Below are 26648 nucleotides of genomic sequence, written 5' to 3' on the forward strand. Positions count from 1 at the left end.
TTTAGGCCCTGAATTAGTCCCCACTGTTACATAAACTACATGTGGTGCCACGCCCACCCGTAATCACAGCACTCGGGAGACAGAAGCAAGAGGATAGGCTGCCAAAGTCATCCTGAACTGTACAGGGAATTTAAAGTGAGCCTGGGCTATATGAAAAACAAAACAGCAGAATTGCTTTCGATTTATGTTATTTATGTGAGAGTGTTCCAGTTCATGAGACAGCCTTATTATTCCATCTGTGTAAGGAGTATTCCTAAGCCCTTGAAGAGTGTGCTGACCTGGGAAAGGGTGAACTAGCTAAGGAGGAACTCTCATTGCCTCTGCCCCCTCCCCTCCTCCACCGGGTGTCACCACAGTAACAACTGCTCCAGGGAGCTGCCATACCCAGCGATCAGTGTTGGGTGTGGCATCCACCCACAAAATGAAGGTCCAGTTAGGAAAGCAGCAACAGCAGCTCGCCCACTCCACACAGCCTCCTGGGTCAGAACTGCAGTCAGCTTTCTGTCATCCCCTTGACCCTGTCCAGGAATCGCTCTTGAGATCCATATGGCTCCCAGGTCAATCATTTGGTAAGTTAACGTTGGGCAAGCATCCATCTCTATCTGGATGAGCAGGGTACAGGGGCTCACACTTGTAACCCCAACACTCTGGAGAGTAAGGAAGGACTGCCAAGAGTCCAGAGCCAGCCTGGGCTACAGAGTGAAAACATTACCCACCACCAAAAAAGAAAAAAAAACAGTAAAAATAGAAAGGCATTAAGACCTCTAAAAAAATTCTACCAAAATTGCAACAAGAAGTGAAAAGATTAAACCCCAAAAAGAATACATACAATATTTGTTAGTTAAAAAACAAAAAAACACTATAGACATCAGGGCATAACTGCAGGAGTTAAGAGACAGAGACAAGCGAATCAGGAGCTTACGATCATTCTTAACATCCTTAACTATGCAGCAAGTTCAAGGTCAGCCTAGGTGGGCTATTTGAAAAAAATACTATAGATAAAATAAAACTTTTAAAAGACAAGACAGAATGATAGCATAGATTCAGATGCTTACCACAGATGACATGAGACAAAATGGATGTGTTGCTGTCAAAATTCCAGTTTTTCTTTGGAAGAGTGTTTCCATAATTGCTTACTAAATACATTGTAATAAAACACGGGCCAATGATGAATACTACAAATACTCCAAAAATGATAATGATGCAACTCTGTCTGTGGTCCAAAGCGGAAGAAACTATCAGGATCAGCGGGATCATTGCTGCAGGTTTGTGAACCCAGCTACTCGGGAGGCTAAGTCAAAAACTCAGGCCAGCCTGGGCTATGCAGTCAGTTCAAGGCAAGCCTAGACTACACAAAGAGACCCTGCCTCAAAATGAAATGTAAAAAGTGGCCTAGGGATATAGCTCAGGAGTACAGCACTTGCCTGGCATGTATTAAACCCCAAGTTCATACCCAAAAAGAAGAAGAAGAAATTAACAGAAACAGTGATGTCTGGACGTATCAGAGGAAAGATAATGGTATAATATCTGCCTGCTTTGCATTTATAACATTCTTCAAATCCACAATAATCAATATTCATTGGCTATTTGTTTGACAGTTACAATGAAATATATATTCAAATACCCATGGCTTATTTAAACAGCATTAAAGTTAGAGGACACATTGAAGGACTTCCATATCCAGAATTACAGCCAGAAACAAAAATAGAATCAAATCCACAGAAACTCAGATAATTATCAACTGTTTCAGATATTTATCAGGGTTTCTCTGTGTATCCTTGGCCGTCCTAGAACTCTCTCTGTAGGCCAGGTTGGCCTTGAACTCAGAGATCCACCTGCCTCTGCCTCCTGATTGCTGGGATTGAAAGCATGTGCTGCCAACACCACCACCCAGCAAGGCCCTGGATTTCGATTGTCAAAAAACTTCAACATCTTTTCAAAAACTTAAGCATACATGTCTCTGTCCTGAGAAGCCACCATTAGCCTTGTCTTAGTTAGGGTTACTATGGCTGTGATGAAACACCGTGACCAAAGCAATGTTGGTGGGAAGGGTTTATTTAGCTTACATTTCCTGAAGCACAGTCCACTGAGGGAAGTCAAGGCAGGAACTCAAACAGAGCAGGAACCTGGAGGCAGGAGCTGATGCAGAGTCCGTGGAGGGGTGCTGCTTACTGGCTTGCTCCTCATTGCTTGCTCAGCCTGCTTTCTTATAGAACCCAGGACCACCAGCCCAGGGATGGCACCACACACAATGAGCTGTGCTCTCCCCATCAATTACTAATGAAGAAAATGCTCTACAGGCTTGCCCATAGCACCATCCTCTGGAGGCATTTTCTTAATTAAGGATCCCTCTTCTCAAATGACTCTAGCTTGTGTCAAGTTGACATGAAACTATCCAGCACAAGCCTGGACATTCATGGACATATCCAGCATAAAAGATACATCAGAGTTATTTTACTACTTACAAGGTTCCGTATTTACACTTCAACAGTTTGACTATGATTGTAATTCCTAGAACATCCCCTAAGAAGTTACTAAATAGCATAGTACTATACTTATCTGTAAGTGCAGTGTTTGGCTTCACATTAGAATATCACCTCCTATATCATTGTTTAGAATATGCTCTCCCTATTTTGAACTTAATTGGATCACTGGAGTTTGGGCAGGCATGATGTGAACCAGAGACACCAAAAGTAGCTCACACAGACTTTTCTTGCCCCAAATATCTGGCAGAAACAACATAACAGAGGAAGAATTTTTTTTGCTCATGATTTCACAGAGCTCAGTCCATCATGGCAGGGAGTGTATGGAGGAGCAGGCCACATCAGGTGGGCAGTTCAGCCAGAGCAGAACGGCTAACAGGAGGGGCCAGAACAAGGCTGGCTACCGTTTCCTACCCGGCCCCACCTTGCACTCCACCTCCCCCTGGTGAACTCAACTTTTGAATCCGAGGAGCCCTCGGGATCTAACCTCTGGAAACACGCTCGCCGACACTCCCAGCTGTGTGCTTTAGTGAGCTCCAGGTGTCTTTAAACACACCCAAGTTGGCAACCAAGAAAGTGCCTACAGATATGCCCGTGTTCCTGTCCTTCCCTTCCATCACCATGAGAACATGCCCAGGCTGGTCAGGGAGGAGGAAAGAGTAATACCTCTGACGACGTTAGAAAGCCAACCTCACTGGACCACAGACTTGTGAGAGAAACTGTTGTCTTGTGGCACTGTTTGGGGTGGGGGTGTTTTGTTTTGATTGGTTTAGTTTTTTGTTTAGTTCAGTTTAGTTTAGTGTAGTTTAGTTTATTATTTAACGTTAAGTGAGTGTATTGCCTGCATGTATGTCTGTCTGTGTACCACATGCATGCCTGGTTCCTGAGGAGGTGGTTGACCTCCATGTGGTTGCTAGGAATTGAACCCAGGTCCTTTGCAAGAACTATAAGTGCTCTTAATCACTAAGCCAACTCTCCAGCCCCCTGGTTTAGTTTTTGAAACAGAGTGTCATATATAAGCCAAGCTGGCCTCCAGCTCACTATGTGGCTGAGGCTGGCCTTGAACTCCTGATCTGCCTGCCTCTGCCTCCCAAGTAATTATAATTACAAATATGTACCACTATGCCTGGCTAATCACTGAGGTTTGATATAGCCTGTCACATGGCACCCTTGTGGTAATAGGTAACTGATACAAATTACTACCCAAAACACCCATATAGTAAATATTACACTTAAATGTTAAAAGCGTTCCTTCAAAGATCAAGAACCAGCAAGATGTCTCAGCAGGAAAAAGTGCTTGCCTTCAAGCCTAAAGGCTTGAGTTTGATTCTTGGGGCCTACATGGTAGGAGAGAACCTACTCTGCCCCTACAAGTTGTCCTCTGGCCTCCAAATGCACACTGCGACATGAATGTATACACACACACAAATAAATAAACACAAATTTAACTTAAAAACTAATGATCAGGGCCCAGTGTGGTGGTACATGAATTTAATCCCAGCACTTGGGAAGCAGGGGCAGGGAGATCTCTGTGAGTGTGAGGACAGCCTGGTCTACAAAGTGACTTCCAGGACAGCCAGAGCTATATAGACAGACCCTGTCTAGATAGATAGATAGATAGATAGATAGATAGATAGATAGATAGATAGATAGGTAGGTAGGTAGGTAGGTAGGTAGATAGATAGATAGATAGATAGATAGATAGATAGATAGATAGATAGATAGAGTCGGGCGGTGGTGGCGCATGCCTTTAATCCCAGCACTCAGGAGGCAGAGCCAGGAGGATCTCTGTGAGTTCGAGGCCACCCTAGTTTACAGAGCAAGATCCAGAACAAGCACCAAAACTACACAAAGAAACCCTGTCTCAAAAAACAAAAACAAAAAAAAGGGGGGAAAAGGTAGATAGATGGATGGATGGATGGATGGATGGATGGATGGATAGATAGATAGATAGATACATAGATACATAGATAGATAGGTAGATAGAGATGGATGGATGGATGGATGGATGGATGGATGAAAAAAATAAGGATCTAAACCCATCATCCCCATCACTCAGGAAACTAACACAGGAAGCTTGCCATGAGTTTGACACCAGCCTGGGCTATAAAGTGAGACGTCTTTAAAAAGAAAAAAGTCAGGAACAAGGTAAGACTGTCTATGTCTCCGAACACCATTTCACACTTTATATTGGAGATCTTAGGGACGAGGTATGACTGTCCACTGTCCACTACCAACACTTCACACTTTATATTGCAGATCTTAGACAAGAAATTAGAAATCAAACGTGTAAATGTTATTAAAGAATATTTTAACTTGATTTTGAGTGCAGGTTTTGCACACACAGGTAAAACAATCAGACTTAATGTTTTAAAAAGAATTTTCTAGGGTTGCAGGTGTAGTTCTAGTGAGAGCTTGCCTGGCCCTGGGTTGAATTCCCAGAAGTGAAAACAAACACACACACAAACAAAACACTCTTTGTAGAGCAGTGGTTCTCAACCTGTGGGCCACAACCCCATTGGGGGGGCCAAACGACCATTTCACGGGGTCGCTTAAGGCCATTGGAAAACAGATATTTGCATTACAATTCACAAGAGTAGCAAAATTACAGTTATGAAGTAGCAATGAAAATAATTTTATGGTTGGGGGTCAGCACAACTTGAGGATTGTTGTAATAAAGGGCCCCAGCGTTAGGAAGGTTGAGAACCACTGCTGTAGAGAATAAGTTACAGAAGGGCAAAGGCATCAGCTAACGTGGAGACCTAAAGAGGAGGCTGCTTCAAGAGACCTGCCATGGACACTGAGTCAGAGGTGACAGTCATCATGCTGCAGACACATTCCAGAGGTGTCTCATGGTGTTTGCTGGTGTGCTGGATACAAGACAGGGGGCCGGGCTAGCTCAGCTTTCCCACTGAGCATTTAAGAATCTAGGAGGTGGAGACACGTAGAGGACAGTTGGGACTAAAGCATTTGTGCCTGGTATGGTGGCGCACGTCTTTAGTCCCAGCACTTGACAGGCAGAGACAGGCAGATCTCTGAGTGCTAGGTCAGCGTGGTTTATCTAGCAAGTTCTAAGACAGCCAGGACAACATAGACCTTGTCTAAAAAAAAAGAGAGAGAGAGTTTTTTTCTACCCACTGATTTGTTTTGTTTTGTTTGCGTTTCTTGAGATAACCCAATCTGGCCTCAGACTCACTATGTAGCTGAAAATGGCTTTGATTCTCCTGCCTCCACCTTCCAAGTGTTGGGATTATACCCATTCAGTTTTAAAAAACAGATATTCAGGTGAAGAGAATGAGTGATCAATATAATTTAAGAGTCAGAAGTTCAGAGGCAAGATCGGGCCATGATAAAGAAACTGGGGTTCTTCAGCATAGGAATAGTATTTAACTTTTGGGACCATGATTTGACCCGCAGTGCATATACAGAGAAGAGGAGGGGTACTCCTGTTGGAAGGACAGGGAGTCGAAGAAAAACCAGTAAAGAACACAGAGAAACAGAAGCCAATGACTTTTGAAAACTGTCAAGAACCAATGAAGAAATTGAATCAAGACACAATGCGGCAGAATATGTAACCACATAGGGTGGTCAGTTATTTTTTATGCTACCATTATAAAATACCCTGACATAAGCAACTTAACACAGAAAAGGGTTATTTTGGCCACAGTGAGGGTACAGGCCATCATGATGTGGAATTCAAGGCAGCAGGAGTTTAAAGCAGCTGGCCACATCTGCAGTCAGGAAGGTGCGAGCCGTGAATGACTGTGCAGACTTTCTCTTCCTTATGCAGGGGAATGATGCCACCTTCCATTAAAGCGGCTCTTCGTCCTCAAAAGCCCTAATCAAGACCATCCCTCACATGTGTGCCTGGAGACCTGCATCCTAGACAATTCCAGACCCTCCAAGTTGACTGTCAACATCAACCATCACAGAACAATGCTAAACAAGTTTCCTAATTGGGGCAATTTATCTTCAAATGGTATGATAAGATTTTTTTCCCACTTTTATGTGTGAGGTGTGTGTGTGTGTGTGTGTGTGTGTGTGTGTGTGTGTGTGTGTGTGCATGTTTTACATATGTGTTAGCCCACTTGTGTGGGGGGGGGGGGTTGTTGCACATGCATGTAGAGGCCTGAGGCTAATATGAAGCATCCATCATTCCTCTTCCACTTTATTCACTGAGGAAGGGTCTCTCAATCAAACCCAGAGCTGGCCAACATGGCTAATCCTGCTAGTCAGCTGCCCTATGGGTCACACTCAGTTATCATTCCCACATGGCATTTACATGGATTGTGGAGACCCAAACTCCCATGTACATGCCTGTGAGACCGGCCCTTTTAACTACTAAGCCTTCTCCCACCCTACAATAAGATTTTAAACTATATTATCTAACACTGCTTTCCTATCATATTACAGACAGATCTGATAGAGTGCTAAGACCCATTGATCTAGGTGAAGGATACACAGGTGTCTGATGTACATTGTCATAATAAACATTCTGTGAGAGGCTGTTTTGAAAGGGGCAGCCATTGACTATATTCAGTTACCTGTTCTTCCCAATGTCAAATAACCATCTATTCCTAGTACTCATCTTTGGGTATAAGTGCTATTCCCTTTTCAACAAAGGAAAAATCACTGGGAAAACAGCTGACCCAGTTCTCATCTAGATATGTACAAAATAAACATTTTCTAAGATAAAACATGTCTTATAAAATAGCAAGAAGCTGGGAGTGGTGATGTGTACCTCTAATCCCAGCACAAAGGATGTAGCCAGGAGGAGCAAGAGTTCAAGGCTAACTCTGGAAATCAATATGGCAGTTTCTCAGAAATTGGTCTACCTCAAGACCCAGCTATACCACTCTTGGTCATATACCCAAAGGACATCCTGCTACAAGGACACTTACTCAACCCTGTTCATAGCAGCTTTATTCATAATACCCAGAAAATAGAAACAACCTAGATGCCCCTCAACTGAAGAATGGACAGAGAAAATGTGGTACATCTACACAATGGAGTATTACTCAGCTGTTAAAAACAGTAACATCATGAAACTTGCAGGGTAATGGATGGAACTAGAAAAAATCATTCTCAGTGAGGTAACCCAGACCCGGAAAGACAAACATGGTATGTACTCACTTATAAGCAAACATTAGCTGTAAAGTAAAAAATAATCATGTTACAATCCACTGACCCAGAGAGGCTAAGTAATGAGGACTTAAGGGGGGCACAAGGCTCTCCCTGGGAAGAGGAAATAGAGTAGATTTTGAGGATGGACTAGGGGTGGTTGGGGAACACCGAGCCTGAACTGGTCATCTTCTGTAATCAGGCAATGCCTCCAGGAGGGATTAGGATACCAACCCAGCCACAAAACCTTCAACCTACCGCATGTCCTGCCTGCAGAGTGTTCTGGGACTGGAGCCTAGCAGAATCCTCATCAAAGAGACCAGAGAGACTTTCATCCAGCAGCTGATGTGAGCAGGTGCAGAGTCCCACAGCCAGACATTAGCTGGAGCTCGGGGAGTCCTGTGGAGGAGGGGGAGGAAGGATCGGAGCAACCAGAGGGGTCAGGGACACCATGAGAACACAACCCACAGAATCAACCAATTGAGGCTCTGGGGGCTCACAGAGATCAGGGAGCCTCCAGGGGTCTGACCTAGGTCCTCTGCATACGTTACTGCTGAGTAGCTTGGTGTTCTTGTGGGATTCCCAACAGTGGGAGTAGGGGCTGTCCATGACTTTTGCCTGCTTTGGTGACCCTTTACCTCCTACGGGGTTGCCTCAACCAGCCTTGATGTGGTGGTATGTGCCTGGCCTTATTGTAGCATGTTATGCAGCATCTTGTTGATGTCCCTGGGAAGCCTGCCCTGTTCTGAGGGGAGACAGAAGGGGGACTGGATCTGGGGGTGGGGGACAGGACAGAAAACTGCAGTCAGGATGGAAGAATAAAAAAAAAAATAAGAGTTTAAGGCTAGCCTCAATGACATAGCAAGTTCAAAGCTGGCCTGGGCTATAAGGGACCACGTCATTTAAAAAAGGAGAGAAGGGGCAGGAAGGGAGGGATGAGGTAGGGAGAGGGAGAGGGAGGAAGAGAAGGAGAAGGGGAAGAGGAAGGAAGGAGATAGAAAGATGGAGAGTTATCTTAGTCTCTTGTTTCTGCCATAGACTATAAAAGACTATGTGGGAGACTGGGGGAGGCCAGCTGCACCTTTTCTGGGGTTCTTAGGAGGAGGAGAGAGGGATAAGAAAATATTAGATAGAAAGAGAGACTTGGAAGACAAGAAGACAGAAACACAGGATAACTTTGGGAGGGCCTGGATCAACACCCAGTAGCCTCAAAAGTTTATTCCAAAGGCTTTTTATAGCATGCCAAGGGGAGAGGCAAGAGACCTCCCCCTTGCAAGATCAAAGCACACCGTAGAGCCAAGTGTAGACCCTTCCAAACACCTGGTAACCACGCACATGGTCAAATCATCCCCTTATGCACCCTGCAGGGTAAAGCAAGCTCAGATTCTCTGACCCTGAGTAATTTGGGCCTCTACAAGACTACACAATTTATCAACAACAAAAGACATTGATTTAGCTCATGAAGGACAGGGATTCCAAGAACATGGTATTGGCATCAGGCAAGGGACATCACACTGCACTCTAACATGCCGGAAAGCGGGAATGCAGGAAACAAGACTGAGAAACTCAGAATGGATCTGTCCTTTTGTGGAGAACCCAGTCCTCAGATGACACCATCAGGACATTCACAAGGGTTGTACCCCCAAGAGCTGGCCATCTCTATCATCTCCCAAGTGTCTGTCCCTCCTCTCAATAGCAGTTTAAGTGTCAGTTAAAATCTGACATGTGTGTCAAAGGCGACATCCACACCATGGCATGGCTCATGTCAAAAGAACCTGGGGCCGGGTGGCCATGGTGCATGCCTTTAATCCCAGCACTCAGGAGGCAGAGCCAGGCAGATCTCTGTGAGTTCGAGGCCAGCCTGGTCTACAGAGCAAGATCCAGGACAGGCACCAAAACTACACAGAGAAACCCTGTCTCGGGGGGTGGGGGGGTGGGGGGGGACCTGGGTTCCAACCTGGGGAGGTTCCCAGTGACCAAAACAAAATAGATGATCCAAGCACCGAAACTTACTTCAGCTGCCAACACCTGACTGCATGGCATGTGTTCAATTACGAGCTGATGGTGCTGCGCACAAGAATCTTCACTGGCTCCCTTGGAAGAGGCTAGGACAGCAACACTATCCGAAAGTTGGTAAAAGGAAACATTTACCCAGCTTTTCCTATGAATTGGATCTCTGGGTAACCAACAGTAAACATGGAAACTGTTAGTTGTTTTGTCCCAGTGTCAGGCCCTAAGAAACCCCATCTCTAGGATTTATTCTGGCTCGGGGTTTCGGTGGCTGCTGTCGATCTGGTGAGGAGGTGCAACTGTGCAGCTCCTGGAACAGCCTCACCGGGAAGGAGAGAGGACACCCATGCTGTGAACTTTCCCCATCCCGCTGAGACCCCAGACTGTGGATGGTGCCGCTCATATTCTAGGTGTGCCTTTCCCCCATAATCCTCTCTGGAAATGCCCTCACAGACACCCCCTGAGGAGTGCTTCACTAACATAGCTGCTCCTCAACTCAATCAAGCTGATAAAATTAACCATTAATGAAAAGGGGTGTTCCCCCACCCCTGGTACGGAAAATTGGAACCCAGGGCCTCAAGCATGCCAGGCATGAACTCTGCTACCCAGCCATATATATCCAGCTTGAAAAGTTTCCTTTTTTGAGGCAGTATCTCAACATACAGCCTAGGTTAGTCCCAAACTCAAAATCCCCCTGCCTCTGTGTCCTGAGTGCTGGTATTCTAGATATGCACCACTATGCTCCAATTCTTATGGCTTTTTAATAAAATAATAATGATAATAATAATAGTAATAGTAATAATAATAATAAGTGCCTGGAGAGATGGCTCAACAGTTACAAGCACTGGCTGCTCTTCCAGAGGACCAGGGTTCGATTCCCAGCACCCACATGGAGACTTACAACTCTCTGTGGCCCCAGTTCCAGGGAATCCAGTGCCCTCTTCTGGCCTCCTTGGGTACCAGGCATGTACACTGGGCGCTGATATGCATGCAGGTAAAACACCCATACACATAAAACCATAAAAATTGTTAACTGATTCTGGGAAAAGATGGAGCAGACAAGAGATTTAAAAAGATTAAAAGCTATTTCAGGAGCAAAGTGAGGAGGCCATTTAGATTTTGATTAAAATAGACAACTTGGAAAATCCAACATAAAGAAACAAGTGAACAACTAGATACTTGATATTAAGAAATTATTGTTTGGTTTGATGTTTAAAATAAGTTCTTGCTATGTGGCCTAGACTGGCCTCAAACTCGTGATCCTCCTGCCTCAACCTCCTGACTATTGGAATAATAGGTGTTCATCTGACTTTTAATTTATTTTTTATTATTGTGTGTATTACGATGCGAGAGGGCACACATGTCGAGACACATGTGCGGTTGAGTCTCTCCTTCCACTTTGCGTGCATTCCAGGCATCAAGCTCGGGTCTCCAAGTCTTTTGAAGCAAACACTACCTGCGGGGCCATCTTGCCTGCCCTATTACTAGTTTTTAAAGACACGACAATGACATTATGATTGTGCTTTAATGAAGCACCCTTATTTTTATCGGTAATATACTGAAATATTTATTGATAAAATAATGCCATAGATATATACCAAATAACTGGGGGAGAGGGGGCAGACATGTGGATGAAAGAAGACTGGCCATGAATTACCCCCAGGAGAGTCACAGGCACAGAAAGTATCTGAAAGCAGGTAGTTCACATGTGAGAAAGGTTTTGTGTGTGTGTGTGTGTGTGTGTGTGTGTGTGTGCGTGCGTGCGTGTGTGTGCATACCTCCCACCCGCATCTTCATCACCTTTTAAAGACAGGTGACATCACCCAGTAAACTAGAAACCTAGCGGTGAACTGGCTGCAGCAGTTCCCCCACTGGGTTTCCTACCGCACCTCCCAAGCTAGTTAACATTCGCTCCTCTCTCTTATTAGTCCTACTTCAGTCTTTCATCCCCAGCAGAAGGAACCACCACACGGCCTTCTTCCGAAGCATTCTCCCTCACTACAACCAGCACAGCGCTCTTCCTAAAAGCAGGCTCTTCAGCCTGAAATTACCGTCACCGACATTAATCCTCAAATAATGAATGAAGGGCCAGAATCCAGTGTCGGTTAGGCTTACTATGCAAAGGTTAATTATTCTATAGGCGCACATTCCGAGTGTCTCCAGACCCTGCACAAACCATAGAAAACAAATTCCCTCCAGGCATGGTAACACACACTGGTAATCCCAGTACAGGGGTCTCATGAGTTCAAAGCCACCCTGTTTCAATCTCTACCCAAAAGATTACAAATAGTTCTTCAGTTAACTCTAATCTAATGTGAAGAGACCAAAGCCCCTGGAAAAACGAACATGCACTGGCCTACTCCATCGTCTCTGGCACGACCGTCCATGACTCTTTTCTTCCCTCTCCAAACCTGCGCGATTCTTTCCCTTATACGGTGCACTCCCTCCAAGACCGCCTTGCACCCTCCCAGCCGCTCCTGCCTCGCTCCACTCCGCCGCCAGGTGGCAGCAGGCTCACGGATGCCAGGAGGCCTCGGTCCGCCGGGATCCAGCGACGTCACGCAACCCTGGCGATGATTGGCTGTTTCGCGACGACCTTGAGGGGAGGAGTCGGCGGCGGCAGAGCCGGAAACGTCGGGGGAGAACGAAAGCCACGTCCCGAGCCTGGGCGTGCGCACTCAGAGGGTACCAACCGCTGCCGAGGCCTGTGCACCTCCTCCTCCGGCCTGAGGGGGCAGACTTGACTCGCGTCTACGCGACGCGGGGCGCAACCTGCTGCCGGGGTCACACCGCCGCGGGCTGGGCGAGAGCGAGGGGAGGAGTCACCTTGAGAGGAGGGGTCCCAAGGACCGGCCGAGTCGCTCTGGGAGGCCTCCCTCAGTGAAAGGGACACAAAGAGCAGGGGGTGCAGCGCTGAGGGGCTCCGGGCACACACTGATGTGGCGGTGTCACCCCAAGGGAAGGTCCCCCTGAAGGAGAGCGGGCTGCGAGGGGCGGCGGCCTTTAAGGGGGCGGGGTCTGGCCGAGGGGGTGGGCTCCGGCGGAGGGCGGGGCTTCCCCGCAGGTGGAGGCTTCTCTTAAAAGAGGGTCATTAGGACAAAGAAGTAGGAGGGTGGTCCCCGGGCGGAGCCCCGGCATCCGAACTTTACTCAGGGGACTCGGGATGGAGTGAGGCGGGGTCGGGGCAGGGCAGGGATGCGGCCGGAGGCTCCCTCCAGCCCCGGGTACCACGACCGCCCGAGAAGACAGGTGTTAGCGAGCCGGGAGGTTTAGGGCGTCCGTCGGAGTCAGAAGACCCTAGAAATGGGCAGTCGGGGCGGGGCGCAGGCCAGGCAGGCAGCGGGGTCGATCGGTGGAGCCCAGGGCGCAGGCGGCTTGGCGCCCGCCGCCAACCCTTAAGTCCCCCGGTTTTCACGGCCCGGCCTACGCGCGGGTGCGTACCTGAGGGGGCGTGGCCGGCCCGCAGCCCGGGCTCCAAGGAGTTAACCGCAGGCCGGGCCGAGCCCCGCCCCGGGCAGGCCGCGCAGCCTGAGCCCGGCGGCGAAGCGGAGCAGCAGCCGCCCGCCCGCCCGCCCGCCTCCGCCCGCGGGGAGCCCGCCCGCCGGCGCCCCGGAGCGCCGCCGCCGCCGCCGCCGCCGCCGCCCGGCCCAGGCCCAGGCCCAGGCCCCGCGCAGAGCGGAGAGCCGCGGCGTCCCCCCGGGCCCAGCTCGCCGGCGCGGCGGGGGCGGGTCCAGGACCTTCGGCAGGTCCTCGGTCCTCCCGGCGAGAGCGGGAGTCCCGGCGCCCGGGATCGGACTGGGCCGGCGCCCATGGCGAGCGCGGCCTGCCCGGGTCCCGGGGATCCGGCCATGTGAAGCAGGCCCGGGCTGGGGGCCCGGCCATGGCCGGGGAACGGCCCCCACTGCGGGGCCCCGGGCCCGGAGAGGCGCCGGGGGAGGGGCCGGGGGGCGCAGGCGGAGGCCCGGGCAGGGGCCGGCCCTCGTCCTACCGGGCCCTCCGCAGCGCCGTGTCCAGCCTGGCGCGTGTGGACGATTTCGACTGCGCAGAGAAGATCGGGGCCGGTTTCTTCTCTGAGGTCTACAAGGTAGGACCCACAGGAGAGGGTAGAGGGGCGGGACCGAGCCTTGGGCCGGAGGCTAGAACTTAGGGGCCCACAGCCTGGGTTGGAGATCCAGTACTTGAGCTAGCCACCCAACCTGCGGGGCACGCACCGCTCCTTGCCGCCCCCAGGTTCGGCACCGACAGTCGGGGCAAGTCATGGTGCTGAAGATGAACAAGCTTCCCAGTAACCGGAGCAACACGCTAAGAGAGGTGCAGCTGATGAACCGGCTCCGGCACCCCAACATCCTCAGGTGAACGGCCTAACCTCTTGCTGGGCAGGAGGGAAATGGAAAGGTCCCTCGGGAAAGGAGGGGGATGCGGTGGAGCCCGGGCTCTTACAGCCTACCCTTCTGTCCTCTCCATCGTCTTTCAGGTTCATGGGGGTCTGTGTGCACCAGGGGCAGCTGCACGCTCTTACGGAGGTAAGCATTAAGCGCAGGCCAGGAAAGAGGGAAGGCACCACACCTCCAAGTGGAAGTGTCAGCGGGCTTGGTGGATCTACAGGGAGATTAAAAAGGAGCCACCCGGGACCTTGGGACCCTCTCCAACAGGAGGCTTCCTGAACTGCCTTTGGGCAAACCACACACCAGAATCCTCAGCTAGAGTCATTCCTGAGAACAGTGCTGACCCATAGAACTTTCTGCCGTGATGGAGATATTTTGTGTCTGTGTCTAACACGGGAGCCACCAGCCACACATGGCTAGACTAAAGCAGGAGCTGGTGTGACAGAAGAACTGAGTATCTGATTGTGTTTATATCTCGTAGCTGATATAGCTAGCCACACAGTGCTGCTGTGATGGACAGGGCAGCCTAGGATGTAAATGGGACCCCTGGAGCCCAGACTCACCCTTCGGACCCTTGTGATCCTCCTGAGTGTCACCTGGCTTATGAATGGCAGACATAGAACACAGACTGAAGCTTTGACAACCGCTCCCCTCTTTTCCCCCGTGTCCCAGTATATGAATGGGGGCACCCTGGAACAGCTGCTCAGCTCCCCGGAACCCCTGTCCTGGCCAGTCAGGCTCCACCTAGCACTGGACATTGCCCAAGGCCTACGGTACCTACACGCCAAAGGTGTATTTCACCGAGACCTCACATCCAAGGTAGGCTGGCCGAGGTGGGTGGGGAAATGAAAAAGGGTCTGTGGCTGTTAAGTTGTGATTGTCCTGTGGATGTTGACATGTGGGTAGTAAATGCGTTAGGATGTTGGGGGTGACAAGGTGTTGGAAATTATTAAAGAACAGGGCTAGGAGTGCTCTGAGGAACTAAGTGTCTCACTGAGTATTGAATGATGTTGCAGTAATGGGGTGCATTGGAGAACTGGGAGAGGAGGTCGGGGTGAGGCTGTAGTGACCCAGGGTTTTGGGTATATACTGGAAGACCAGAGAGCAGGTGATGGGTGTGTGAGGATGCCTATATGTGTGTGTCAGAACTGTCTGGTCCGAAGGGAAGACCGAGGCTTCACAGCTGTCGTGGGTGATTTCGGACTGGCTGAAAAGATTCCTGTGTATAGGTGAGGTGAATGCCCTTCATACCCCAAGCCTCCCAAGGATCCCCCCATATGTGTGTGAAGCTCCCAGTGACATTTTCTGTGGGTGGGGAGAAGGCTCACCCCATCCCCTTTTGCTTGGGGGAGATGTCTGAATAGAGGGTTCTGACCCCCTTCTCCTGCAGGGAAGGGGCAAGGAAGGAGCCCTTGGCTGTGGTGGGCTCCCCATACTGGATGGCTCCAGAGGTCTTGCGGGGAGAGCTGTATGATGAGAAGGTAAGAACCTCAAGTTCCTCCAGAGACCCTGAGACAGAGCCCCATCCAACAACCACCCTACCAAATATTCAGGAACCCTCCCTCCCCGCCCTCTCCCATACCCCTCACTGTCACCTTCCAACACGAGATAACTGCCACCTCCTCCCCCTTGGCATGGTCCGTCTCCTGCCTCCAGGCCGACGTCTTCGCCTTTGGGATCGTCCTCTGTGAACTCATTGCCCGAGTACCTGCGGACCCTGACTACCTACCCCGTACTGAGGTGAAGTAACCTCCACAATAGGTGCCTCATAACCAAGGAGGGCTCCCTGGAGGTGGAGACGCTCACAGTGGGCACAAGCAGAACCCAGGGAAGGCTAACTTGGCAGCCCTTCCTCTGTCCCCACAGGACTTTGGTCTGGATGTGCCTGCTTTTCGAACACTGGTGGGAAATGACTGCCCACTGCCGTTCCTGCTTCTGGCCATCCACTGCTGCAGCGTAAGCATCACTCCCCTCCCTGACCCATCCATGAGTTGTCTTCTAGGTCCCCGGGATAATGGGAGGAAAACTCACCTTCCTCCTGAGCCCCGAGTCAGCTGCCCTGTCTGTACCCATCAGATGGAACCCAGCACCCGTGCCCCTTTTTCTGAGATCACCCAGCACCTGGAGCAGATCCTGGAGCAGCTGCCTGAACCTGCCCCCCTCTCCAGGACGCCCCTCACTAAGGCTCCCTTAACATACAATCCGGGTAAGTGGGCATGGCCTTGACCCAACAGAAGTCCTCTGCCTCTCCCGAGAGTCTGTCATCTGGAGGAGGCTGAGTGGACCTCCTAGTTGGGAGGGCTGGGAGTCAGGTGGAGTTGGGAGGGATGGAGAGGCGTCCTAGAGTCCAAGAACGCAGAGGTAGGAAAGGAAAGGTAGAAAGGTAGCTGGAAGAGGGGCTGGTGATAGGGCTTATCAGGTCAAAGGTGCTTGCGTAAGGACCCAAGTCCTGAAAGTTTCTTCTGACCTCTGACCTCCACCTACAGCTCCAACGTCCTATTGTTCACACAGGTGTACACACAGACACATGATTACCTTTTGTTTTCCCCTAAGGAAAAAAGGTGGCTGGAGTAACAGCCCTCCCTTCCACAGCACCTAGAACTCCCTCTCCTAAGCTCCTGCCCCACCTCTTTCCTGGGGAATAAGGGCCTCACTCTGAGCAGATGCTGAGAACAGTGGTCACCGCCTCTCTTTGTACAGGGTCTGTCCCAAGAGGAGGTCCCTCCGCCACGCTTCCCAGGCCAGACCCCCGGCTCTCCCGCAGCCGCTCCGACCTCTTCCTGCCACCCTCACCAGAGTCGCCCCCCAGTTGGGGGGACACTTTGACACGAGTCAACCCCTTCTCGCTGCGGGAAGACCTCAGGGGTGGTAAGATCAAACTCCTGGACACACCCTGCAAGCCGGCCACCCCGCTGCCCCTGGTACCGCCGTCCCCGCTGACCTCTGCCCAGCTGCCCTTGGTGACCACTCCGGAGACCCTGGTCCAGCCTGAGACACCTGCCCGCCGCTGTCGCTCTCTACCCTCATCCCCTGAGCTCCCCCGACGGATGGAGACTGCACTACCAGGTCCCGGCCCTTCCCCCATGGGCCCCTCGGCTGAAGAGAAGATGGAGTGTGAGGGCAGCAGCCCTGAGCCAGAGCCCCTGGGGCCAGCTCCCCAGCTGCCTCTGGCTGTGGCCACTGACAACTTCATCAGTACTTGCTCTTCGGCCTCTCAACCCTGGTCTCCTCGATCAGGACCTCCCCTCAATAATAACCCCCCTGCCGTGGTGGTCAATTCCCCACAAGGATGGGCTGGGGAGCCCTGGAACCGAGCACAGCATAGCCTTCCCCGGGCAGCAGCCCTGGAGCGGACAGAACCCTCTCCACCCCCAGCAGCTCCCCGGGAGCCTGAGGAGGGCCTGCCCTGCCCCGGCTGCTGCCTTGGCCCCTTCAGCTTTGGCTTCCTATCCATGTGCCCCCGCCCCACCCCAGCTGTTGCCCGCTACCGCAACCTGAACTGTGAGGCGGGCAGTCTTCTCTGCCACCGAGGGCACCATGCCAAGCCACCCACACCCAGCCTGCAGCTGCCTGGGGCACGCTCTTAGCAGCAAGGCCTACGATCTCAGACTTCCAGCCTCGGCCTTCAGGATAGCCTGTAAGGACAGAGCGCACTTGCTGGACAATGCCAGCCCCAGATGGGCTGACTGGCTCTTCTCCCCGTCTAGGGGAGCCTCAGCATGGTCTCAATGGACAGAGCACTTCCTATCTGACCCCTTGGGTTCGCTTTCCCACGGGGATCACTGAACTAGACACAGCATTGCTGACACACAAGACTAACACGTGCAAATTATTTAAAAATATTTCAATAAAACTGCCTGGCTGGCTCCGGGCCATCCATCCACTCAGCGGTGCGCCCTCCTCCCCTGACCCATCTCCAGTCTGGGAAGTTCTTAAGGAAGGCCAAAGTCCTCACTCTCTTCCCAGGAATAGTCCAGTTTCTGGGGCGGCTTTTAAGCAGGCAGCAGGTTGCCAGACCAGGATCAGGCCCTCAGCTGAGCATGCTCAAGAGTGAGGGAACGCTGGAGGAATCGCATTGCTAAGTATTGGCAGGCCACAGGTTAAGGATGTCGGTCACAAGCTCTTGTTCGTGTGTCTGGAAAAATAAAGCGTCAGTGAGCTCCAGCTGACTCACTAACCCCCATCCAGTTCACCCTGTCTTCTTCCAGCTCCCCTGTTCCAGGCCATTTCTGTCCCCATTCCCTGCCTAGCCCGGCCCTACATAAGCAGACTGAGCCCCTGGAGGTTGTGGATGTCATACATTTTCCCTCTGTCCTCTGGACCTCTGTCCTCATGCACACACCTCTGCCCTATCTCCGTACCACCTACCTCCATACTTACCCATTTCAGTGCAGGTGATCCCCATCAGGAAACCTGAAAGCTTCCAGCTCGCAAATGCAGGGATTAAGCTCTGTACACTTTGAGAAACTTGCTTCCCATGTGTCATACCATTTTTTTAGCTTCCAGCATTGTAAGCTGTGAGAATAAGATGCAAGCATGGTGAGTAGAATTGGGATACGCTCTGGACCCCTCCCTTCCCCTTGCTCTTGGTAAAACCCAGTCCAAGACCTGCTTCCTGCTAAGGCTGTATGGTTCAGGATCAGATTTCTGAATTTAAGCTCAAACTGGTCTTAAGACCATGGAGGAAAGCTCCCCAAAGTCATCAAAGATGAAACCCCCACCTAAGCAGCTGGGTGTGCTGGTGCACGCCTTTAATCCCAGCACCCAGGAGACAGGCAGGCCACTATATAGTGAAACCATCTCAAAGCCATGGAACATGAAGTAGCCACACTACTTCAGGGTTTCTGAGCTAAACTACAGCTCCTCTGCTGCCTGCTCTCTGTGCGCGGTCTAGCGGCCCAGTTGGCATGGGCTAAGCAAGCACAGCCACAGTTTGGGCGGCTTGTCAAGGCTTAGGGAGTTCAATGCCAGCCTTCTCTCTGGCTGTAAAGCCCTAGCTAAATTCTCAGCTCCCGCAGATAGATGAAACCGACCTCAACCTAATAACTGCTTTTTTATTTTGTTTTTTGAGATGGGGAGTCTTGCTGTGTAGCCCAGGCTGGCCTTAACTCCCAATCCTCCCTCAGCCTCCTGAGTGCTAGGATTATAGGAATATGCCATTGTAATTTTTATTTTAAGTGCGTGCTAGAGAGAGCTCCAGGTACTGTGGACGGGACGTGGAGTAAGAGTGCAGGGCAGTGAGATGGCTTAGCAGGTCACGGCCCTAAGCCTAGCTGTCCTCTGACTGACACATGACGCCCCTCCCTCAACACGCCATTTTTTTTTTAATTAAGAATATCTTAAACAGTCTCTAAGCAGAAGAAACAGGAAGTCACAATGCTGATTTGTGGAAGAGTTGGGAGCAGGGCTTAGGGAAGAAATGTTATTAATGCCTTTATGAGAGACTGAGTGACATACCCCAAATTCTTCCCATATTGTAATGACTGTCCTTCAGGATGTCTTGCTTGATGGATCCAATATGACTTTGAATCATTTAGCGACTCCTTTAAGATGCTGGGCAGAGTAACCTGGAGGGATTCAGAGAAGCATGTGAAAAGTAATGAGAATACAGAATAAAACAGGCACACCCTTGGAGGCCAGGGAGTTTTGCGTCACCAGAGACCATGCCCATTTAGTACATGAATTAATTGCTCCTGCATCCCTCCAGTGCTGGCAGGTACAGGCCCACCCTCCATTTCACCCCCAAGCTGAGTAAGAATTTAGAGTGGAGTCAGTGTGAACTTCTGGTCTCAGGGTCCAGCACCACTCTTCTGAGAGGCGCGAGAGCCAGTGAACAATTACAGTCAAGGGGCGGGCCAGCAAGCTAAAGTGGAGCTGGCTCAGATGTGTCCGCTCTCACCAATGCCAAGCGTTAGAAGCTTCTTCAAGCATCAAGACTGAAGATGCCGAAGCTAGTGCCACGTCTACTGGCGAATAGTGTGACTGTCCTTATCTGTCCCGGGGAAGCGGTGCAAACCACGGCATGCAGCAGACCGTACTGCCACCCGACTCAATGACATAACCTCCTTGACCAATGGCACCCACTTCAGAATATGGATAAGGGCATGCTCACTTGATAATAATAATAATGCTTCTCAGATTCTCTGACTACAGCCAGTTTGGAGGACAGAGATGTGCAGTACTTTTGGCTCTCCTCGAAACTTCTGGGAGTGTATGAGATGTAAAAGCATCTTTTCTGTTCCTGTAGCCATCCCACTGGACAGCAGGAGTCTATAAAGCAGAAAGAATATGACAGCCACAATACTTGGAATAAAGTGACCAGCTAACACTAGTCCCTCAGGGCCCCCCTCGACAGCCTCATCAACTTTAGTCCTTGATCTTTGCAATCTTTTTGCCTCTTCTGGAAACATTTTACTTCTAACAATATGGGAAGATAGTTTTAGTGGAGTTAGTGTTGCTGTCCCTGGTGTCTGAAAGATTAAAATCTGCCCTAACACTGGCCAACCTTGCCCGGGCTCCTGCGTTGGTCAATGGGCTTCTCATTCATTCATTCATTCATTCATTTCATTTACTCACTAACACATCTCCACTGCACATTTAAAGTTTTGCCTCATTCCTCCAGCCCCTGGCCACATCTCTCTCCACAACTCCATAAGCAGATAGACTGGGTTCCTGTTTTTATGAGATTATGAACACTCTCCATTTCCATATTTTCACTTAAAGATACATGTCTCTGTTGTTTTCCAGGCTACCTTTAATGAACATCCTCTTTAACACTCCACCCCCCACCCCCCGCTGTGCTCTTCATCCCAGTCACAGCTTTTCTCTTTCCCTTTGATCCATTGGCCCTAGCTCCTCACTCAGAAAGCATTCCCTGTGCACCCAATCTCAATCTCTCTCTCTCTCTCTCTCTCTCTCTCTCTCTCTCTCTCTCTCTCTCTCTGACATTTTCTTATGTCCGCATCAAGCTTCCCCCATTGATCTGTCCTGTGGCAACTTAAAGGAATTTTTTTTAACTAGTGTGACTTGAAGAGAGTGAGAGAATAAGAAACCTACTGAAAGGTAAGCAGGGGCCTTGAAAATCATGTTAAGGAGAGAGGGGAGGGAAGGAGGGAGAGGGAGAGGGAGAGGGAGAGGGAGAGTGTGTGTTGAGACAGGCTCTCATCATGTAGCCTAGGCTGGGGCTCAAATCCTCCTCCTGCCTTAGCTTTCTAAATGTTGAAGTTATAAGTGTGTGCCACCATGTCTGGCTCAGGATTTTTTTTTTAAATTATATACATGGAAGAGAAAAATAATGCTGGATTTTGCATAGAGGAGTTTTGCTCTCTATCCACACCCCATGTCTGGGCACATACTGGAGTGTATTATACCCCATTACTGCTTAGATAACTAATTAGAATGGTGTGACCTAGACTGGGACAGCATGATCAGATTTGTGTTTTTTAAAGGATTTCCCCATAACTAGGATTGGGCCAGTGGTTAAAGCACTTGTCACTTAGGATCCCCAGAACCTGAGTGGGGCGACTTGAATGAGAATGGCCCTCATAGGCTCGTATGTTGGTGGACCTCCAGTTGGTGGACCTGTTTGGGAAGGACTAGGAGGTGTGGCCTTGTGGAAGGAGGTGTGTTGGTGGAGGCAGGCTTTGATAGGCTTCAAAAGACTCCTACTACTCCCATGTGCCCTGTCTCCCACTTGAGAATCAAGATGTGAGCTCTCAGCTGTTCCTGCCACCATGCCTTTGCTCCACCATCACGGACTCTAACCCTCTGAAACTGCAAACCCAATTAAACACTTTCTTTCGTAAGCTGCCTTGGTCTTGTGTTTTGTCGCAGCAATAGAAAAGTAACTAAGACATGAAGTGACTACCAAGTGAGTGGCAGCCATCCTGTCACACCTTGGAAGGCAGGTCATAGAATCCCCACAGAAAGCTGGCTATAGCCATATTGATGAGCTCTGGGTTTGATTGAGAGACCCTGCTTCAATGAATAAAGTAAAGGAGTAATCAAGGATGAGTCTCTGCCTCAACCTGTGCATACACAAACACATATGTACATATGCATATAACACACCACACACACACACACACACACACACACACACACACACACACACACACGAAAATGGACAAAAAGAAGAATATAAAAAAGGAGGACTTCTTCTGGTACCATTATGAATAATGGACTTCATTTGGGTGGGGTGAGAGTAGTTAAGAAAAACACCCTGCTGTGGCATGGTCTTTCTCTACACTGTGAATATGTGTTGCTCCCATTGGTTAATAAAGAGGCTGCCATGGCCTATGGCAAGGCAGAACAGAGCCAGGTGGGGAATCCAAGCAGAGAGACTAGGAGAAGAAGGCAGTCAGAGGAGATGCTGAGGACTGCCGGGGGAACAAGATGTGTTAGAACACAGGTAATGCCATGAAGCCACGTGACAAAACAAAAAACATAGATTAATAGAAATGGGTTGAATTACGTTGTAAGAGCTAGTTAATGATAAGCTTGAGCCATTGGCCAAACAGTTTGTAATTAATATAAGCCTCTGTGTGTTTACTTGGGACTGAATGGCTGCGGGACCAGGCAGGACACAGGAAAACATCCGCCAACAACACCCAGCTGTGGCAGTTGTCCTAAAAAGACTGGGGTCTGCAGAACACACATGTCCTGATAGACTTGGTGGGGTCCTTCTGCTGCGCTGACAGTGGCGGCACCTGCTGGACAGGACGGAAAAGGCGGTGGGGAAGGAGCTACTCCGGAAAGCAAGCTGCCTGTGCAGACCAGAGTCTCAGCGGCACCAAGCTGATCAACCGTAGTTTGTCACATCTGATGCAGGCCTAGACTAAGCTGTCAGTTTGGGGTCATCCAGGGTTGTGTTTTAATCAGTCTAGTGCACCAGGACCAGGGAACAAGAGAGTGGGTGAGTGGGTAATAGACCCTGGAACCCAAGGTGAGTCGAGAGAGAGGCAAGGATAAGAGATAGCTGTTGGGAAGAAAGAAAGCTGGGACTCCACGGGCTGGATGCCTCGGGAAGACGGGAGATGTGTAGAGAACCCTGTGGACTAGGTAGCTACAGTCCGTAGATGTCTACAGCCAAGCTGTGAACAGAACACCATGGGATGGTAAGGTCTAAAGTGTAGATATGGTGGCGGCACTGGTGAGGGACTGAGAGTCATGGAAAATAAGAAGGTTAAGGAGAGGGCCTGCGAGATGGCTCAGTAGTTAATGTGTTTGCCACAAAAGCACGAGGACTTCAGTTCAGATACCCAGCACCCCTAGAAAAAGTGGAACTGAGCATGGCTGTGCTCTATGTTGAGTGAAGAGATTCTATCTCAAAAACTATTCTCCAACGGCACACACACACACACACACACACACACACACACACACACACACACACACACACGGGAGGGGGAGTGGGGAAAGGGGAAGAAAGAGAGAGAGAGAGCACATACTCACGAATGCATGCACGCATGCTCACACACACACACAGAACAGGAGCATAAGGAAATGAGAGCTGGGGGGGGGGGGTGCCTGTAATCTTGCTATCTTAAACTTGGTGGAAGCAGCTAGATGCCTCTAGGTCAGAAAGAATTGAACAATGTGATGCTAGAGATTACTTCCTTCCCCCGACATGATCTGCTGTAGAGCTGGGTGCATCCCCCTAAACCCAGTGTGCAGCTTGGTCCTTCTCAATAACTGAGTCACATAGCCCAGGTCAGCCTCTGCTCTGGCTGACTGCCCCTTTCCTGAACTCACTGGCCGCTGAGCGCTAGGCAGACCCAGCCACTAGAGACTCCTGGGTTCAGTCCATCCCTCACAGGTCTGCCCCACCCCCCTGATCCCAGAGCAGATACCTGAGGAACAGGAGAAGAAGCGCTTCAGTGTGTCCCGCATGTTGGTCAGCTTCTGGTTCAAGTCCCTCCTCTGCTGCTCCTCCCTTTCCAAGCTCTCCTTGGTCCTCTGTCCCTCAGACTGGCAGGCCTCTAGTTGCTGCTCAGTGGCCTCCTGGATCTTCTGCTTCTCCTGTAAAGCACCCTGACTCAGGGTCAGCCCTGCCCGAGACTCCTGCAGATTCACCTCCTTCTGCCTCAGCTGGGCTGTTTTTTGCCTCAGCTGCTGTTGCAAGCTGCTGTTGGTGGCTTCGAAAACCCTGGTTGCCTGCTGGAACTGCCGAGACACCTGCAGATCTGTTTGGCCGTGGGAGAGACAGGTTGAGATTAGCAAAACACACTTGAATCCCTGCCTCGGGAAGACTGAGACAGGAAGACAGGAAGTTCAAGGCCAGCCTGGGCTGCATATGGAGAACCCTGGGTGTGGGGGTGGGGGGACGACGGATAGACTGACGACACTTAAGGGCACTTCCTCTAGCCGGTGCGCTAAGACTGCAGCATCAACGTCTTGTTTCTTGTAACTTCTTGTATAATGTGCTGAATTGAAGATCTGGCTGCCCAGAGTTTAAGGAACCCCTAAACTGGGTAAGGATAATCTAGGAAGGCAGGACACTCTGGGACAGACCTGGCTGGAAACCAGACCCAAAAGCCAAGGATGTCGGGACAGTGTCTTTGAGCCTTCTTGATGAAAGACCAGTTGGGGGAAGGAAGAGGAGAAGTTTAGAATGAGTGGGGAATGGGGGTACCCATACTCACAGCGAACTCCCAGGCAGATGGCAGCCACCCCTAACATCAGACAGGCCAGGAGAAGGCCCAGCAAGAAGTATTGCAAGCCGACTGTGGGACCTTAGGGGACAATGATGAGGGGCAGTCAGTTCCAGGGAAGAACGCACATGGAGACCGGGGAGAAAGGAAAACATTCCTAAGCGGGCTTTGTCAGTCAGGAGTGAGGGCTGGGGACTGTGACTGGTGAAAAGGACAGAGGGGACACTACCCAGAAGGAACTAAATTTCATACAGGGAAAGGGACCTGGAGGCATGTGACTAGGGACCATCGAACAGGGGAGTTGAGAACTGGATTGATTCTAGGTGTAGGGAATGGAGCGGCTGGGCTGTCATTGAAGTCCCAAAGGCTCACCCCCAGAAAGAGCAAAACCGGGCAGAACCCAGCCCCACCCCTCCGGGATGCGCACCCCCTGGCAGGCAGCCCTGCCCTGCGGGTGGGCTGCTGGTGAGTGGCGCGCTGGGGCTGCGGGGGTGGGAGTGGGGGTGGGGGGATACGCACAATGGGGAATCTGCCCTACTGTGGGCGGCTTCACGGAGCTCCAGGACGCAGTTGGCTGCTCTGACCTGACGCCTGCCGAAGGGGAGCGCCCGAGGTAAGGGTGGAAAGTCCCGGTAACCTCCCTTCTCCCCAGCCCCACACCAAGCCAAGACCTCGGTCTGTCCTGGGCTAAGTGCTGTGGGACAGTCACTCTCGGGGGACTTCCTCTGCTGCCCTGGGACTCATGTCCCTGTCGCCTTCGGAGTTTGGGGGATGGACCCTGCTCACCTCCTGCTTGCCCCCAGAACTGCCACGCAGGGAGGTCCTCACTCGGAAGCCTCTCTTGGGTTGCCTTATCCACACTCCTGTCATCCCTCATCTCTCTCCTGGGTCTCCATTTGTCTCATCATTTCCTCAGGGTCTCGTTGTCTGTGACTCCTCATCCTTCAACACCTCTTCCCACTCTCCTTCCCCACCCATCTCGCACCCAGCTAACCGTGAGGACCAGTCACCCTTCTGGGACCGTTCATCTTCCCCCTGGCTCTCACCTAGCTTATTCTCAAGAAAGACCCTGCTACTTTCTCCAAGACTGCTCAGCACTCCCCAGATACTCCCCAGACACATCCCTGGACCTCCACACCTGCTTTGTCCACTAGCACAGGGGAAGCCAAGCCTGACGGCCCTCCTGGGACTGGAGACACTTGCACATTCTCGTAGGTGAGTTCTCCATCCTCGTAGGCCTCACAGTCTGGAAGAGGAAAGGTCTGAAGTAGGAGTCGGGAATGAGGTCTGTGGAGTGGGGGTGGGATAAGGAGGGTAGCAAGCAGGACTTACCCTGTCCTAAATGATTAGAGATGCTGTTCTTCAGGGGCACTTTCACAAAGCGCAGGTCTGCGTAGGTGATGGCGTCAGCCATGGCCTTGGGCACCTCTGCCTCAAGGTCTTCCAGCTAACCCACGGGCCTACACCTCCCTGGCCACTCTCCTCCCTCAGGCACTGAGTTCTCTCTGTGACTGTAAGGCTCAGCACTGTGACCCCAAGTCACAAAAGAGGAAGGCCTCCAGCAGATGGACTCAATGAAGCAGAAGAGGTGCCCTGGGTTGGAGCCAGAGGGCCAGGGAGGGTTCCTGAGGTCCAAAATACAGATGCCAAAGCCAGCCTGGACCTGTGTCCAGCCAGTGGCCCTCCCGTGTATCCTACCCTCTTTGGTCTCCTCAGTACTTAAGATCCACACAACTGTCCTGGTATGTTCTCTGGTTGGCCACTCCCCCTCCTGACTGCTATTCACTGAGACCTATCAATGTATACTTGGGACTCTTTTTGTTTGTTTGCTTGTTTGTTTTTGTTTTGTTTTGTTTTGTTTTGGAACAGGGTTTCTCTGTGAAGCCGTCCTGACTGCCCTGGAACTCGCTCTGTAGACCAGGCTGGCCTCAAACTCAGAAATCTGCCTGCCTCAGCCTCCCCAGTGCTAGGATCAAAGGCGTGCTCCATGACCCGCT

At 50.7% G+C, this 26648-nt stretch overlaps 3 protein-coding genes across 5 annotated transcripts; 1 reads left to right on the forward strand and 2 right to left on the reverse strand.

The window, feature by feature from the left end:
• Positions 1-12171: 12171 nt before the first annotated feature.
• On the reverse strand, positions 12172-13496 carry LOC131904753 (basic salivary proline-rich protein 1-like). Its single transcript, XM_059255794.1, has 4 exons — positions 13262-13496; positions 13056-13142; positions 12764-12911; positions 12172-12685 (listed from the first exon to the last, which is right to left on the reverse strand). The coding sequence occupies exons 1-4, from the start codon at positions 13494-13496 to the stop codon at positions 12172-12174; spliced, it is 984 nt and encodes a 327-aa protein (XP_059111777.1).
• Positions 13282-17886, forward strand: Tesk1 (testis associated actin remodelling kinase 1). The gene is made up of 10 exons (XM_059254206.1): positions 13282-13698; positions 13845-13966; positions 14089-14137; positions 14672-14818; positions 15146-15228; positions 15390-15480; positions 15656-15739; positions 15866-15955; positions 16076-16205; positions 16700-17886. Exons 1-10 carry the CDS (start codon positions 13495-13497, stop codon positions 17584-17586), a joined length of 1887 nt encoding a protein of 628 aa, XP_059110189.1. The 5' UTR covers positions 13282-13494; the 3' UTR covers positions 17587-17886.
• Positions 17887-18384: 498 nt separating this feature from the next.
• Cd72 (CD72 molecule) lies at positions 18385-26142 on the reverse strand. Of its 3 annotated transcripts, none has more exons than XM_059254209.1 (9): positions 25984-26142; positions 25790-25897; positions 25171-25242; positions 24643-24732; positions 23851-24183; positions 20114-20269; positions 19509-19583; positions 19300-19329; positions 18385-18524 (listed from the first exon to the last, which is right to left on the reverse strand). In XM_059254209.1, the coding sequence occupies exons 1-9, from the start codon at positions 26063-26065 to the stop codon at positions 18385-18387; spliced, it is 1086 nt and encodes a 361-aa protein (XP_059110192.1). In that variant the 5' UTR covers positions 26066-26142. The 3 variants fall into 3 exon arrangements, with proteins under 3 accessions (XP_059110192.1, XP_059110191.1, XP_059110190.1); XM_059254208.1 differs by having other exon boundaries at positions 19509-19566; positions 20112-20269; XM_059254207.1 differs by lacking the exon at positions 19300-19329 and having other exon boundaries at positions 18385-18514; positions 19484-19566; positions 20112-20269.
• Positions 26143-26648: the final 506 nt, after the last annotated feature.

This window comes from Peromyscus eremicus, chromosome 2 (assembly GCF_949786415.1).
Source record: "Peromyscus eremicus chromosome 2, PerEre_H2_v1, whole genome shotgun sequence".
NCBI classification, from domain to species: Eukaryota; Metazoa; Chordata; class Mammalia; order Rodentia; family Cricetidae; genus Peromyscus; species Peromyscus eremicus.